We start from the raw sequence: 16,454 nt of genomic DNA on the forward strand, positions 1-16,454 counted from the left end.
TTATTATTATTATTATTATTGTAAGAGAAGCCATGTTAGATCAGGCCAATGGCCCATCCAGTCCAACACTCTGTGTCACACAGGGGCCACACTGTGTCACACTGTGGCTAATAGCCACTGATAGACCTCTGCTCCATATTTTTATCTAACCCCCTCTTGAAGGTGGCTATGCTTGTGGCCGCCACCACCTCCTGTGGCAGTGAATTCCACATGTTAATCACCCTTTGGGTGAAGAAGTACTTCCTTTTATCCATTTTAACCTGTCTGCTCAGCAATTTCATCGAGTGCCCACGAGTTCTTGTATTGCGAGAAAGGGAGAAAAGTACTTCTTTCTCTACTTTCTCCATCCCATGCATTATCTTGTAAACCTCTATCATGTCACCCCGCAGTCGATGTTTCTCCAAGCTAAAGAACCCCAAGCGTTTCAACCTTTCTTCATAGGGAAAGTGTTCCAGCCCTTTAATCATTCTAGTTGCCCTTTTCTGGACTTTCTCCAATGCTATAATATCCTTTTTGAGGTGTGGCGACCAGAACTGCACACAGTACTCCAAATGAGATTGCACCATCGATTTATACAGGGGCATTATGATACTGGCTGATTTGTTTTCAGTTCCCTTCCTAATAATTCCCAGCATGGCGTTGGCCTTTTTTATTGCAAACGCACACTGTCTTGACATTTTCAGTGAGTTATCTACCATGACCCCAAGATCTCTCTCTTGGTCAGCCTCTGCCAGTTCTTAGGTTCTTATGAAGGCCTCGGCCTCTATGCCCTGTTATTGGGCTTCCATAGTAAGAACGTAAGAGAAGCCATGTTGGATCAGGCCAATGACCTATCCAGTCCAACACTGTGTCACACAGTGGCCAACCCCCCCCCCCCCACAAAAAAAACCCAGGTGCCATCAGTGGGGTCAGGATGTTAGAAGCCCTCCCACTGTGCCCCCCCCCCCCCGCACCAATCCCCAGACAGAGAGTAACTGTTTGGCTGCTGTGTTAGACAGGATGCTCGACTATATGGACCCCTGGTCTGATCCAGCAGGGCTCTTCTGATGTTCTTATGAAGGCCTCGGCCTCTCTGCCCTGTTGTTGGCCCTCCAGAGGAACTGGCTGGCCACTGTGTGAGAGAGGATGCTGGACTAGATGGGCCACTAGTCTGATCCAGCAGGGCTCTTCTGATGTTCTTATGAAGGCCTCGGCCTCTCTGCCCTGTTGGCCCGCCAGAGGAACTGGCTGGCCACTGTGTAAGAGAGGATACTGGACTAGATGGGCCACTGGTCTGATCCAGCAGGGCTCTTCTGATGTTCTTATGAAAGCCTCAGCCTCTCTGCCCTGTTGTTGGCCCTCCAGAGGAACTGGCTGGCCACTGTGTGAGAGAGGATGCTGGACTAGATGGACCCCTGGTCTGATCCAGCAGGGCTCTTCTGATGTTCTTATGAAGGCCTCGGCCTCTCTGCCATGTTGTTGGCCCTCTAGAGGAAGTGGTTGGCCACTGTTTGAGACAGGATGCTGGACTAGATGGACCACTGGTCTGATCCAGCAGGGCTCTCATGTTCTTATGAATCATGACTGTGTCAGTAAAAAGATGGAGTATATAAATGTTCTAAGTAAACAAACATAATAAATGCTTTCTCTGGAAGTTCTTGCTGTTTAGGGGAGGGGGGGGCAACACTGTTTCCTTTGAAGGCTGAGTACCAATTCATTGTCAGAAGGGGTGTTTGAGTCTGTAATTAAAGCTTTATTGGAATAACTGACTAATCAAATGGGTTGAAGTTTTCTGCCCTTGTATGGAAACCTCAAGGCTGCCTTCAAATCACAGTGAGATTTTTTTGGGGGGAAGGGGAGCTTGGCAAGGAGGAAGTTTGGGGAAGGGAGGAACCTCAGCAGAGATATGATGCCACAGAGACAGCCCTCCAAAGCAGCCATTTCTCTAGGGAAACTGATCTATCTAGTAGCAATTCTATGAGACCTTCAGCCCCCACCTGGAAGTTGGCAACCCTGCTCCAGCCCTTATAAACAGGATGTCAATTTAAGCTCCACGTTGGACAGGTTAATGGCCACTGCTGCATGTATACCGAAAGTCAGGGGTGGAATTCTAGGAGCTCCTTTGCATATTAGGCCACACCCCCTAATGTAGCCAATCCTAATTTTTTTAAGCTCTTGGAGGATTGGCTACATCAGGGGGTGTGGCCTAATATGCAAAGGAACTCCTGCTAGACCTCCACCCTTGCCAAAAGTTGTATCGGAGTATCCAATATGGACCTCTGGGATCAATTCCGATGGGTTTTTCCCTCTTTCTTATTTTCCTCCATTGCATGTTCCTGTTTCTATATTTTCTGTTCTGTACGTTTTGCTTCCTCTAATGATTGATTTGATATTACACTGGTTTATATCCACCATATCTCTCTGTAGATAAAAACCCTGAAAAAACAGGAACTTAAATAGGGTTGCCAGGTTAGTTGGATCAGCAGATGGAGGATGGGGCTTACCTTTCCGGGAGCAAGAAGGGAAAAGCAGGAAATAAACATGATGTGCCCACATAACACAGAAGTGATGTAGGCTCCTTGGTGATTGTTGGGGGTGGGGGGAGAAACACTCTAGTTTTGGGGCACAACACTGTGGTTTGAAGCTTATTCTACCATAGAGTTTTGTCCAAAAACCACAGCATCACCCCTGATGTCACCGATGTGCCTACGTCACTTCCTGGTTACATTGGTAACTGGGTACATGTCACATTTATTTCCTGCTTCTTGTCTGTTGGGAGGGTAATTCCTGCCACAGAGAACTCTGAAGTGAGGGGGAGGGGCTCCAAACTGAGGGAATGGTAACCCTAAACTTAAAAGCTCATGATCCCAGAGGGAGAGAGTTGACTCTAGAAACGTGCCTCATAGGGTTATTGTGAGGACCAAATGGGAACCATGCATGCTGTGCCACCCTGAGCTCTTTAGAGCACAATCCTTTGTGACACATAAAGTAGGTTGTGTTTGTTCAGTAGCCAGAGGCAATGCTGGGTTGCCATGATGCTTCAGCCTCCATTTTGTTGGCATGAGTCTCTCTGCCCCTTTGGTCTGGTACCAGCCCTCCTGCCCAGCCAATCTCAGAAAGGACTGGGCAGCTCTTCTCTAAGCACTGCTGTTTCTCTTAACCTGAGTGGGAGAGGTGAAGTACAGGCCATTTGTGGTGATTTGTCCCCTACCTGCAGTGCACGATGATGGGAACGCTGTCATTGCCTTGCTTGCACCTCACTTGTTCAATCATGTTGAGGAAGTAGCCATAGGTGTCGGGGATCCCCCGATCTGGCCAAGCCACGTACTGGAAATGGGAGACCGTCCGTTCCTCCTGCGGCGGGAAAGGCAGTGATCAACACAGCTCAGTGGAGATACATGGCCTCTATAAAGACCCACCCCCATAACCTGCAACACGCAGGGATCAATCCAGACTAAATTTTCGGCTCGCAAAAGGCACTTCTGTAGGCACCATTGCTAACCTCCAGGTGGTGGCTGGAGATCTTCTGGACTTACAGCTATTGCCAGACTATAGAGATCACTTCCCCTGACTATAGAGATCACTTCCCCTGGAGAAAATGGCGGCTTTGGAGGGGAGACTCAGAGCTCCAGAACCTCTAAATTTTATTGTGCTCTTTCTTTCTCTCTCCCCCCCTCCCCCAAATACTTGCTTCTGGGCTCCATTGTTCAAACCCCCTGTGCGAATTTTGCTGGATGAACTTTCTAATATTTCCCCCCACAAAAAATGGGAAAATAACCAAAACAGATAAAGCAGACAGATGGAAATCTTCATCACGCCACTTGGGCTACATAGGAGAAAGCAATTTAAAAAGTATGATTTGTTTTTATTAGGACCATTCTAATTCAAGAAGCGTTTTAAGGTAGATGCTGAGCTGACAGGGCTGGATCTACATATTTTTGAGCAGCGGGGGGGCAAAACCAAAAAATGGCACCCCCACTCAAAAAATGAAGGGACACATGGGCATTTGGACACACACATTCCATTTAAACACCCGATTGGGTGTTTGTATGGGGAGGGGAAGCCTCAGCAAGGCTGGCCCTAGAGCGTTTTAAGCCCTAGCCAAAACTAACTTTGTGTGCCCCTCTGCAGTGCCGCACCAGAGAAGGGGTTTTAAGTTTAAATTCCCTTCTCTAGAGTTGTGCAGCAGTGGCAAAAGGATAGGAAACTAGAATCACAGAGTTGGAAAAACCCAGGTTGGTTTTCCCTTCTCAATATGGCAGGGGTGGCCAACGGTAGCTCTCCAGATGTTTTTTGCCTACAACTCCCATCAGTCCAGCCAGCATGGCCAATGGCTGGGGCTGATGGGAGTTGTAGGCAAAAAACATCTGGAGAGCTACCGTTGGCCACCCCTGCAATATGGCATGCATTTCTTTCCAGGGATCTGACGGCTGTTTGCATTTCTTTAAGTGCATAAACTGTTTGGGATCTGCAGCAAAGAAAGCCACAGTCCCAAGCATACATACTTGATACTAAATGCTGAGCTATGTGGAACTTACTTCTGAGTAAAGGTTCAGGACTCTCAGCTGCAATTTTGGGTCCCTTCTCCTCTAGTCTCATTAAATTTAAATTCAGTGGGACTTTCTTACAAGCCAGTATAAAATTTAGAGAACTTCTCACCTTGAAAAAAGGAGAACTGGTAATAATAGTCATAGTTTTGTTCCTGTATAGGGTGCCGTACAGACTAACAAAAGGCAAGTCTCTGCCCCAACCGAGGAGCTTGCATTTTGGCAAAGAGGGAGAAAGGGGGAAGAGCTAAGGACTGCAAGGGACAAGTAAGTGAAAATGCAAAGTGTTTGCAACTGGATACTCTAAAAACTGTGTCTGGGTAAAAGTTGGATCTACACGGATCTTCATGAATTCATATGATTTTTACATTGAAATGAAATCAAACCGCTATTATTCTGTAGATCCTGTCTTAGACTATAGGAAAAAAGGAAAGGTCTCCTATGCAAGCACCAGTCATTTCCGACTCTGGGGTGACGTTGCTTTCACAACGTTTTCACGGCAGACTTTTTACGGCGTGGTTTGCCATTGCCTTCCCCAGTCTTTTACACTTTCCCCGCAGCAAGCTGGGTACTCATTTTGCCAACCTCGAAAGGATGGAAGGCTGAATCAACCTTGGGCCGGCTACCTGAATGCATCTTCCGTCGGAATTGAACTCAGGTCGTGAGCAGAGAGTTCAGACCACAGTACTGCAGTACTGCTGCTTTATCACTCTGTACCACGGGGCCGCTAGCTTAGGCTATAGGCAGGACCACAAAAATCATGCCTCCATGGATTCGTGGCGCGTCACCAGTGCAAAAACAGGGTTCCAAAGCACGGATCCTCATGAATTCATATGATTTTTACGGTGAAATGAAGTGAAACCACCATCATGCTATAGATCCTGTCTTAGACTATAGGCAGCACCAGAAAAATCATGGCTCCACGAATCTGTGGTGCCACAACAGTGGAAAAACATGTTTCCAAACCACGGATCCTCATGGATCCTCATGATTTTTGCTTTGGATCCCCCCAAGCTGGGGATATGAGGGGGTTGCAATCTAGGGAAGGTGGGGTTTGAGGTGAGGAGGGACCTCTGAACAGTCTACCCTCCAAAGCAGCCGTTTGTACCAAGGGAACGGATTGGGTCATTTGGAGATCAACTGTAATTCCGTGAGATCTCCAGGCCCCACCTGGAGGTTGGAAACCCTACAGCTTCTGTAGGGTCTGGTGTAGTGGTTAAGTGTGCAGACTCTTATCTGGGAGAACCAGGTTTGATTTCCCACTCCTCCACTTGCACCTGCTGGCATGGCCCTGGGTTCAGCCACAGCTCTAGCAGAGGTTGTCTTTGAAAGGGCAGATGCTGTATAAGCTCTCTCAGCCCCACCCACCTCACAGGGTGTCTGTTGTCAGAGAGGAAGATAAAGGAGATTGTGAGCCGCTCTGAGACTCTGAAATTTGGAGTAGAGGGTCTGATATAAATCCAATATCTTCATCTTCTGTCAGTGGAGCAGAATGGTCCTGCTTCCCCCATTCAAGCTACAGTCCACTGACCCCCCCCCCACACACACACACAGTTTCTGGATGATGGGGGACTGTCAAGGAGGAGCAAGAGAGGGGCATCATGGGACTGCAACCGGAAGATGGAACTGGTGGGAATGACCCCGCCCTTTGCCAGCAGAAATCTTAGTCAGGATCCAGTCAGCAGTGTCTCACAGGAGAACTTGCCTTGGGGTCTCTGTGGTGTGTTTTTGTCATGTCTGAGTATTGTCTCTTAGTTACGTAAGAAAGAACCCAAAATCGTATCTTGAGTTTAACCCACAAAAGTTCATGAAACCACAACCCCAATATAAAACCGGTTTCTTCTTTCTGGAAAGTCAAGTGGAAAATGCTAAGTTAAAATCAGTTTTGTGCCTATTGACCCTCATGGTTCTAAAAAAGGAATTGGATTTCTATGAAAAACTCGTCAACACTTTCATAATGACAGCCAGGGATCTGTAGCAAAGCACTCTCTTGAAGTTATTCCCTGAAGAAAGCCATAAACCACGCAAATAATAATTCATTCTTTTAAAACCTACTTCTGATGCCAAATGCTCTAGAACGCTCTCAGGGCTGTGTGAGTTAAATTCAGGCCTCTCATTTACCTGCCCTGGGAGGGGAATTATCAACCTCAAGCTCCCACCCCCAAGGAAATGAGGATCAGGAGGAAAAAATGGCCTCCGCATAACAACACTCTAAGCAGGGCTTTTTTTGGTAGAAGAAGTCCAGTAGGAACTCATTTGAGTATTAGGCCACACCCCCGACGCACACACAAAATGGCCTCCTTACCTTCTGGAAAGTCACAGTAAGCATCCGCAGAATGACATCTGGATTGAGTTCCTGTTCTTTAGCCTGAGGCAAGAAAGCAAGCCATCAGAAGACTTAAAATCACGTCGTAATTCAAATGTGATAGCGACATCTCATGGCTCCTGTCCTGCAGTCCACCTGTGATGCAGGTGGAACTGTGGAGCAGTTAAGTGCTCTCAAGTTGTACCTGATCTATGGTGACCCCAGCAAGGGACTTTCAAGGCAAGTGCGATACAGAGGTGCTTTCCCATTGCCTCCTGCAGAATCTTCCTTAATGGACCTTCATCTTAAGTACTTCTGAGATTGGGCTATACCAGGGGTGACCAAACTGTAGCTCAGGAGCCACATGCTGCTTGTTGACATAGTGTGTGGCTCTCAAAGCCTCCCCCCGCCCCCGCCCAAACTGGCTGACTTGGTGAAGGCATTTGTCTCTTTAAATCACTTCTCCAAGGCAAGCTGGCCAGTAGCTTGGAGAACACCTTTAAAGTTAAAGTTGCTTTATTTCTACCTCTACCTCCCCCACCTTCCTCCATCTATTTCCTTCCTTCCTTCCTTCCTTCCTTCCTTCCTTCCTTCCTTCCTTCCTTCCTTCCTTCCTTCCTTCCTTCCTTCCTTCCTTCCTTCCTTCCTTCCTTCCTTCCTTCCTTCTCTCAAACATCTGATGCTCATGTCTTGCATCTCTCAAACATTTGACATTTATTCTATGTGGCTCTTCCATTAAGAAGAAGATGATATTGGATTTATATCCCGCCCTATACTCTGAATCTCAGAGTCTCAGAGCGGTCACAATCTCCTTTACCTTCCCCCACTCATACAACAGACACCCTGTGAGGTAGGTGGGGCTCAGAGAGGTCTTACAGCAGTTGCCCTTTCAAGGACAACTCCTGTGAGAGCTATGGCTGACCCAAGGCCATTCCAGCAGGTGCAAGTGGAGGAGGGGGGAATCAAACCCAATTCTCCCAGATAAGGGTTAAAAGCACTTAAAGTATGGCCACTGTGGGCTGTAACACACCATCTTCCCTGACGATGGAACAACTGTATAATGCTGAACTCTAAGATTTGACAAACTTTCTAATATTTTTCCAAAAATGGCAAAATAACCAAAACATATAAAGCAGACAGATGGAAATCTTCCTCATACCACTGTGGCCACGTAGGAGAAAGTAATTTAAGAAGTATGATGGGAGTAAGATTTTATTATGACCAGGGCTTTTCTGGTAGAAAACACTCAGTAGGAACTCATTTGCATATTCGGCCCCAACCCTGATGTCCCCATTGTTTCACACATGGTCTTTTTTTATAGAAAAAAGCCCATCAGGGACTTATTTGCATATAGGCCACACCCCCTGACACCAAGCCAGTCGGAACTGCATTCCTGTGTGTTCCTGCTCAAGAAAAAGCCCTGAATTTTAATTCGAGAAGCATTTTAAGGTAGGTGCTGAGCTGATATAATCTAGTACACCTTCTGGTGGCTGTGTGGCATATGCAAATGAGTTATGCAAATATCCTAATGAGCTCTGGCACATCTTTTTCCTATGAAATGACCCTTGCAAAGGAGGATGGATTAGCTGGAATAGTCAAGCACCAACTACTTTGCATGACTGAATTTAAAACATGAAGTACAAAGGTCAGCTAGCTCAGCAGCGGTCAAAAGGTGTAGTCCAGGTACAAAGGAAAAGCCTAGAGAGAGATGACTTGACCAGGCAGGGTCAGCTTTTGTGACTATTATTCTGAACATTTCTATTCAGTCAGGACATTGTTGGTCACAACATCCTGTTATCTTGTTCCTCTCTAGCCTATCAGACAGGGCCTCTGATGATTAAAGCCAAGGTGGCAATTCCAAGAGATGTCCTCACCCTCTCTAGTTCCTGCTGTCCTTCTCTGGAAAGAATTCTACTTTGGAAATCCCTCCCGGACAGACTTCCTCCTCACCTCAGGCCTTTCCTCCTCATAAACCAACCCAAAGGCATATTATGTCTGATGCTTCTTCCTCTGCCCAGGTAAATTAAACTTTTCCATTATTATTTGACCTCGATAATAAGAACAGCTCCTCAATCCTTCAACCGATGTTCATCTTCAGATCACATATAATCACAGAATCGTCGCATTGGAAGGAATTCCCATGATGCAGGGAATTCACAAGTACTTTGCCCTAAGTTCACAGGATCCGGATTGCCGTCAGATGGCCATATAGCCTCTGTTTAAAAACTTCTCTTGGAGAGCCCACTATCTCCCTTGGAAGCCTGTTCCACGGAGGAACTGCTCTTACTGCCCAGAAGTTCCTCCTAATGTTGAGCCTGATAGTCTTCTGATTTAATTTCAACCCATTGGTTCTGGTCCTACCTTCTGGGCCAACAGAAAACAATTCTGTGCCATATGACAGCCCTTCAAGAACTTGAAGTTGGTGATCATATCACCTCTCAGCCGCCTCCTCTCCAGGCTAAACATGCCCAGTTCCTTCAACCTTACTTCATAGAACTTGGTCTCCAAGACCCTTCACCATCTTTGTCGCCCTCCTCTGGACCCATTCCAGCTTGTCTATATCCTTAAATATCTTGAGAGTCTAAGTATGCTTGTTTCGTCTTACTCCTCCTGCTCCATATCCTCTGCTTTCTGGACTCCTCTTGGATCTATGATTTGAGATATGATCTAGAATCCACTTGGGATCATTGACAAGATGGGCCTTTTGCAATTCCCTAACCTCTGGGTTGGTGGAGGGCTGAGGTTCACTCAAATTATTGGCCTCCAGCACATTCTTAAGCCATCCCAACCTAATATTCACAAAAGGATAGGAGATATCTGTCGCCATCCTCCTTTCTGCTATTTTTCTAACTTTCCTCCTCTTTGACCACCCATTCTCTGTATACCAGGGGTGTCCAACATGTAGCCTGGGGGCCAAATCAGACCCCTGGAGGGCTCCAATCAGGCCCCCGAGCAACCGGCTGTCATCTGTTTCCTTCTCCCTCTCTCTTGCTTCCTTCTGCGTAACAGCTTGCTTTGCAAGGTTTGCCCAATCACACAGGAGCTACAGAGCAAAACCTACTTTGGAGAGGAACCTCTGCACAGCAGAGCTACTGAGCCAAGCCTTTCTTTTTTCTATTGGCTGAGGCTCCTCCCCCTCCTGGCCCCCTGGGGAAGGAAGGAAAGAGACAGAGCTTCCTTTGCACAGTTCCCTGGATCCCATGGGAGAAATACAAAGAAAGCACCTTTAAGACCAACGAGTGATAATGTTTTAAGCATGTTTTATTTTTAGGTATTTTTTTAAAAGTTTTTGTGACCTTTATAAAGTTAATATCTCTGCTACCTAATCTTAATCATGTATTCACATTGCCTGACCCAATGTGGAGCGGCCCAACCTGACATGGCCCGGCCCGACAAGGTCTCATTTATGTCAGATCCGGCCCTCATAACAAATGAGTTCAACACTCCGGCTGGATGCTGTGTGGATAAATAATATTTAAATGTTAGGACCAGGATCCAATTATTTGTGGGCTCCTTAGTAGGTGACTGGGGAAGGCAATGGCAAACCACCTCGTTAAAAAGTCTGCCAAGAAAACGTTGTGATGTGACAGAGCAGGAGTCCAGTTGCTCCTTTAAGACCAACAAAGTTTTATTCAGAATGGAAGCTTTCGTGTGCTAGAAGCACAACTTCATCAGACAATAGGATGGAATGGCAAGCAGTCCTAAATACAGAGAAAGCGGGCAGTGAATTAGTACTGTGTGCAAAATCATGGAAATTTTTTGAGCAGATTAAAAGAATCACAACTTGGGGTCTGATGATTGCTAGTTTGTGCTGACTGGGCTGAAACAACAACGAAGGCAATACAGGTCGGAATAGCAGATTGATGGCTATGTCATTAGGTATCCTAGGTGTGAAGTGCAATTGTGATGTAACATCACCCCATTGGGTTGATAACAACTCAGTGCTTGCACAGGGGACTACCTTTTTAGCATTTTGGTGCTGTAAAGCACAATTCACTGGGGAAAAAAACAATAATGCTAGGAAAAGTTGAAAGCAATAGGAAAAGAGGAACACCCAACATGAGGAGGATGGACTCAAAGACAGCCATGGCCCTCAGTTTGCAAGACCTGAGCAACACTTTTCAACATTATGTTTTGGACATAATGCCTGTCCTGCCCGGATAGGAGTGAGAGACAATGGAGAAGTTTCTTTCCTGCGCTTTCCTATTTTGTGTGACACTTTCCTGGTTGGGAAATAGGCTTAATCATGCAAGATATGTGTCTGGCATGTGTACAGACCATAGCTGCAGCATCTACCCATTGTTCTATATATGATAATTTAGAAATGCTGACGTGACAAATGCAAACCAGTGTAACATCCATTTCCCTTCATCTTCATCTTCATCCAATCCAATCCACACCACACCACATCACCAAACCTGAGGTCTATAATTTTGTGCTTAGAAACTTTTAATTGAGCGCTCAGGATTCTTCCCCACGCTTCAGGGTTATCAGAAAGAGGGGGGGGAAGATGGAAATGTCTGCTGGGGGCACTCCATTATTCCCTATGGAGACCGATTCCCATAGGGCAGGGGTGGCCAAGGGTAGCTCTCCAGATGTTTTTTTTTTGCCTACAGCTCCCATCAGCCCCAGCCAGCATGGCCAATGGCTGGGGCTGATGGGAGTTGTAGGCAAAAAACATCTGGAGAGCTACCCTTGGCCACCACTGCCATAGGGTATAAATAAGAATTGATCTGTGGGTATTTGGGGCTTGGGCGGGGGCTGTTTTTTGAGGAAGAGGCATCAAATATTCAGCATAGCATCTGGTGCTTCTTCTCAAAACACAAGTTTCAAAAAGATTGGACCAGGGGTCCAATTCTATGAGCCCCCAAAGACGATGCCCTTACTCTTCATTATTTCTAATGGAGGGAAAGCATTTTAAAGGTGTGTGGTCCCTTTAAATATGATTGCCAGAACTCCCTTTGAAGTTGAATCGTGCTTATCACACCCTTGCTCCTGGCTCCACCCCCAAAGTCTCCTGGCTCCACCCTCAAAGTCCCCAGATATTTATTGAGTTGGACTGGGCAACCCTAAAGGAACCTGACAGGATCTCTTTTATGGTCTCTGACCTTATTTTAATGTCGGGTTGCCACTCTGGGTTGGGTAATACCTGGAAATTTAGGGGTGGGGTTTGAATCTGAAGAAGGCAAAGTCTGGGAAGGGGAAGGACTTCAATGGAGTATAATGGCATAGAGTCCACCTGCCAGGGGTGGAATTCTAGCAGGCACTCCTTTACATATTAGGCCACACACTCCAGATGTAGTCAATCCTCCAAGAGCTTACAGGGCCTACTGTAAGCTCCAGGAGGATTGGCTACACCAGGGGGTGTGGCCTAATATGTAAAGAAGCTTCTGCTAGAATTCCACCCCTGCCCTGCCAAAGCAGCCATTTTCTGCGAGTGAACTGATCTCTTTCTCCTCGAGAGGAGTTGTTATCCCAGGAGATCTCCAGTCACCACCTTGAGGTTGGCAAGCCTATTTTAATGGTTTGATTTTTTTTTTTTTTAAAATTAATAATGCATTGTTTTAATTGCAAGCTGCCTGGAGCAGCACTTTGGAGAGGTGGCATAAAAGTCTCTGAAAAAGAAATAAATACTTCCTTGCATGACACATCCTGAGGAATTCACTGACACAAGACATTGGCAGTGGCTGCTTACTTAAGACGGCCCTACAAAAGGAGTAGATGAATTCATAGAGGACACAGGAACCAAACAACTAATTAGCAAGGAGGACGAAAGGTTCAGAGGTCATATACATTGCAGATATTGGGGACAAGGTTAGCACTTCCATTCTCTTCTTGGGAATTTCAGTCAAAAGCTGCTGGGTGAGTTCTGCTGAAACAAAATGCTGGACATAGGAAGGGTTGCCAACCTCCAGTTGGTGGCTGGAGATCCCCTGGGATCCTGACTGATCTCCAGGCAACAAAGATCTATTTGCCTGGAGAAAATAGCTGCTTTGAAAGGTGGATTCCCCAAACCCGGCCCTTCTCCAGGCCCCACCCTGCAAATCTCCAGGTATTTCCCAACCTGGAGCCGGCAACCCTAGTCATAAAGTTGTCAACATGCAGGTGGGGACTGACTGACTGCTGAGAAACCCCATCTTGTAATCCAGGCGAGGTTTACAGAACACAGGATTTTGCTTTTATGAGGTAACACAGCCAGGATTAAGCTGCTGAAGGAGGGTGACACATACAACAGCGGGCTGGGCGCCTCAGACTATGGCTTATCGGCCTACGCACGCCGAATCACCTCACCTGTGCTACGGAGAAAGGTCCAAAGTGCAAAGTCTCGTCCGCCAAAGGCCAGTAACGCTCACATTTTTTCTAGAGACAGGAAAGCAAAGGAGGTTAGGCTGAATCTTCCGGTGGAGAGAACAAGTCCTGGAGTGGGAGGCACACACCGTGTGGCTTTCCTGAAACCACCCCTGCTGTCCAGTCTCACCTTGCCCATTTCCACTTCCCGGCAGGCCATGACAATCACCTGGAATGAGAGAATATATCATGAAGGAGGAAAAACCCCCCACAGGGCTAGTAGTGTTAGACAAAACATTTCATCGGGAAATATCGGTTTGTCCCAGGGTCCCCAACTTTTTTGAGCCCGCAGGTACCTTTGGAATTTTCACACAGTGTGGGGAGCGTAGCCATAAAATGGCTGCTGCTGCTTTGGTGGCTGGAGGTCTCCCGCTATTACTTGGTGGCTGGAGGTCTCCCGCTATTACAACTATTCCAGTGGCAGAGATCAGTTCACCTAAGAATATGGCCACCTTGGAAAGTGAAATCTACGGCATTATAGAAGCCTTGGCAAGGTCAGGAAGGCAGCGGGCTCGCTGCCATGCCCCCTGACTTTGCCAAGGCTCAGGAAGCCTCAGCGAGGTTGGGGAGGCAGCGGGTGCAGTGCATGAGGAGAGGGGCGTCTCCTGGCACCCCTAGGCCAGGTGGCACCCCAGGCTGTCACCTACTTGGCCTGCTTCCACACGCCGGCCCTGCCTAGGTCCCACCTCCCTGCCAGCAATCAACTGGCTGATGTGGGGGGAATTCACCCAGAAAAAGAGAGAGATCCAGTATCATTGCTAACGTGGCAATTGGGGAAAAAACTCTATGGTAGAAGTCAAATTTACCATAGAGTTTTTGCCCTAATACCAGACAGTCACTCCAACATCCTGGAAGTGATGATGACATTACTTCCTGGTCACAGGGGCAATGATGTAGGTACATTGCTGTACATAGGCTGGGCCTCTCTCTCTGCTGCTTCTGGTAAGTTCCTACCACACGCCTGCCAGTTGCCGGGAGGGACTTGGCAACCCCACCTGCTCTCCAGCTATTCAACTCACCTTGACCTTGTATTGCCAAACCATGCGCCAGAAGTCAAACACCGTGTTCTGAAGAGGCCCTTGTGTTGCGATGTAGCATCGCTTATTATCCACACCCTGCGAGGAGGAAGAAAATGGCAAACATCAAACAGCACCTTCCGTTTTGCTGCATGACTCTGTCCATAAATTTGTTGGAGAGTATAGCGGAAGCTGGGTTCCCAGCTGGCTCGAGGTTGACTCAGCCTTCCATCTTTCCGAGGTCAGTAAAATGAGTACCCAGATTGCTGGGGGGGAAATGTAGATGACCAGGGAAGGCAATGGGAAACCACTCTGTAAAAAGTCTGCCATGAAAACGTTGTGATGCGATGTCACCCCACGGGTTGGTAACGACATGGTGCTTGCACAGGGGACTACCTTTACCTTTTTACTATGATCTGCATTGATGGGAAGGGAGACAACGCCTCATGTGGACTACTACTACTATATTATTTGCCCCATCCCCGCCAACACCAGGCTCTGGGTGATGCACATCAGATAAGAATACATATAACGTAAAATACAAAAACGCATTAAATAAAACAATACCTAATTCAGGGCAATAAAACCATGGCAATCAAAATTGCAGCCCTCAATGACGGTTTGCAAATAATATTCATTCTCATCAGATTGTCAGAAAATACAGCGGAGGGGAGGGAGTTACACTTCTGGAGCGGGTGGACAAACGACAGGCACCAACTATCACTGCCTCAGTCAAGGGTTTCTATCAAGAGCCTGGTGGAACATCTCCGCTTTACATCTCTGTCCTCCGAAACTGTAAGAGATCCTGCAGGGCTTGGCTATCATTTGGCAGAGAGTTCCACCAGAAAGGGGCCATGACCAAAAAAGCTCTTGCCCTAGTAGAGGACAGTCGAGCTTCTTTGGGACTGGGGATTACCAGTAAGTTGTTACCGGCAGAGTGCAGTGCCCTACCAGGGACATAGCATAGAAAATGGTTCCTTAGAAGAAAGAAGAGCAACTTAAAAGACACAGAGGGCAACTTATTCCACATTTATGTGAGCCTAAAGCCTTTGGACAGCTATGGCTTGTGTGTGTGGTGGAACTCAGGGACTATCACAGACTGGGCAATGCAGAGAGGGGAGGGCCTTAGTAATGGGTGATAGAAATGGAAGGTGGATCTACTGTTTCTATAGCTGCCGCACCACACAGCTTCTGAATGTCAAGTGGAGCCTGGTGTGAGTATGGACTGATGACATCACTTCCTGTTCCTGTCACTGGGCTTCACTCCTTCAGTGCTGACCAGCTGGAGGGACACAGCTAGGTGGCATGGCTGGTGGCTGCGTCGCAGTCCAGCCTGATGCGGCTAGTGTTGGTTACCTGGATGAAGTTGCCATTGATATAATCTGTCTGTCCTTCTTCTGTCATCGAGTTCAGAACAACTCTGGTCTGATCATCTGTGGAAAGCAGACATTTTGGAGTTACTATCATGGAGCCATGCTTCTTGATGAGGTTGGCTTGCTGAGGGTCAGGCTGTGTCTCTAAGACAGTGGGAAACAGGAGGGAAATATCTTCCTGTTCAGCCAACCTTGGAAAGCTGGGAGGTTCCTCCAGCTACTTCTTTCAAGGAGGAGAGCCTTGCAAGGGGAGTTTAGCTTGTTAAAGCAGGAATCACATGGCAAAGGAGGACCCAGAATCAATACTGTGTGCATCAACATCCAACAAACAAATTCCCCTGCCCAGGCCACCGCGACTCAGGCAAAGGACCTCTGTCTTCATCGGATTCAGCTTCAGTCGGCTGAAAGGTAAAAATAAAGGCAGTCCCCTGTGCAAGCACCAGTCGTCTCCGACTCAATGGGGTTGCCAGGTCTGACTCAGGAACTATCTGGGGACTTTGGGGGTGGAACCAGGAGCAAGGTTGCGACAAGCACAATTGAACTCAGAAGGGAGCTCTGGCCAACACGTCCCTTTTAAATGCCTCTCTTCGTGTTTAAAAAAACAAAAGAGATCCCAGGTATTGAAAAAAGACCCTTCTCCAAACTGAAACTCCAGACAACCCCTGCCATCAGAGCAGACAAGAATGATCCGGGTGGACCAATGGTCCAACTTGGTATAGAGCGGCTTCATGTGTTCCGTGGGCCCCATGGACTTTATGGCCCAACACTTTCCCCTGGGAAAGTTCCTGGAGCAATTAGTTTTCTCCAGGGAAAGTAGGGCAAACCTCTCCATTAGTCAAAGAGAGTCTTTGTCCCAGGTGCCAGCCCATCAGAGGGTGGAGGAAGG

General features: G+C 47.3%; 1 protein-coding gene across 1 annotated transcript in view; it reads right to left on the reverse strand.

Annotated features, from left to right (window-relative positions):
- The window catches only part of PTPN18 (protein tyrosine phosphatase non-receptor type 18), a 78,785-nt gene that overhangs the window by 29,949 nt on the left and 32,382 nt on the right, over positions 1-16,454 (reverse strand). The window contains exons 3-8 of the mRNA XM_060252351.1: positions 15,552-15,628; positions 14,199-14,294; positions 13,310-13,348; positions 13,123-13,191; positions 6,832-6,894; positions 3,191-3,333 (exon numbers count right to left, since the gene is read on the reverse strand). Coding sequence (XP_060108334.1) covers positions 3,191-3,333; positions 6,832-6,894; positions 13,123-13,191; positions 13,310-13,348; positions 14,199-14,294; positions 15,552-15,628 — 487 coding nt within the window. The remainder of the gene's footprint in view (positions 1-3,190; positions 3,334-6,831; positions 6,895-13,122; positions 13,192-13,309; positions 13,349-14,198; positions 14,295-15,551; positions 15,629-16,454) is intronic.

This window comes from Heteronotia binoei, chromosome 13 (assembly GCF_032191835.1).
Source record: "Heteronotia binoei isolate CCM8104 ecotype False Entrance Well chromosome 13, APGP_CSIRO_Hbin_v1, whole genome shotgun sequence".
Classification (NCBI taxonomy): domain Eukaryota; kingdom Metazoa; phylum Chordata; class Lepidosauria; order Squamata; family Gekkonidae; genus Heteronotia; species Heteronotia binoei.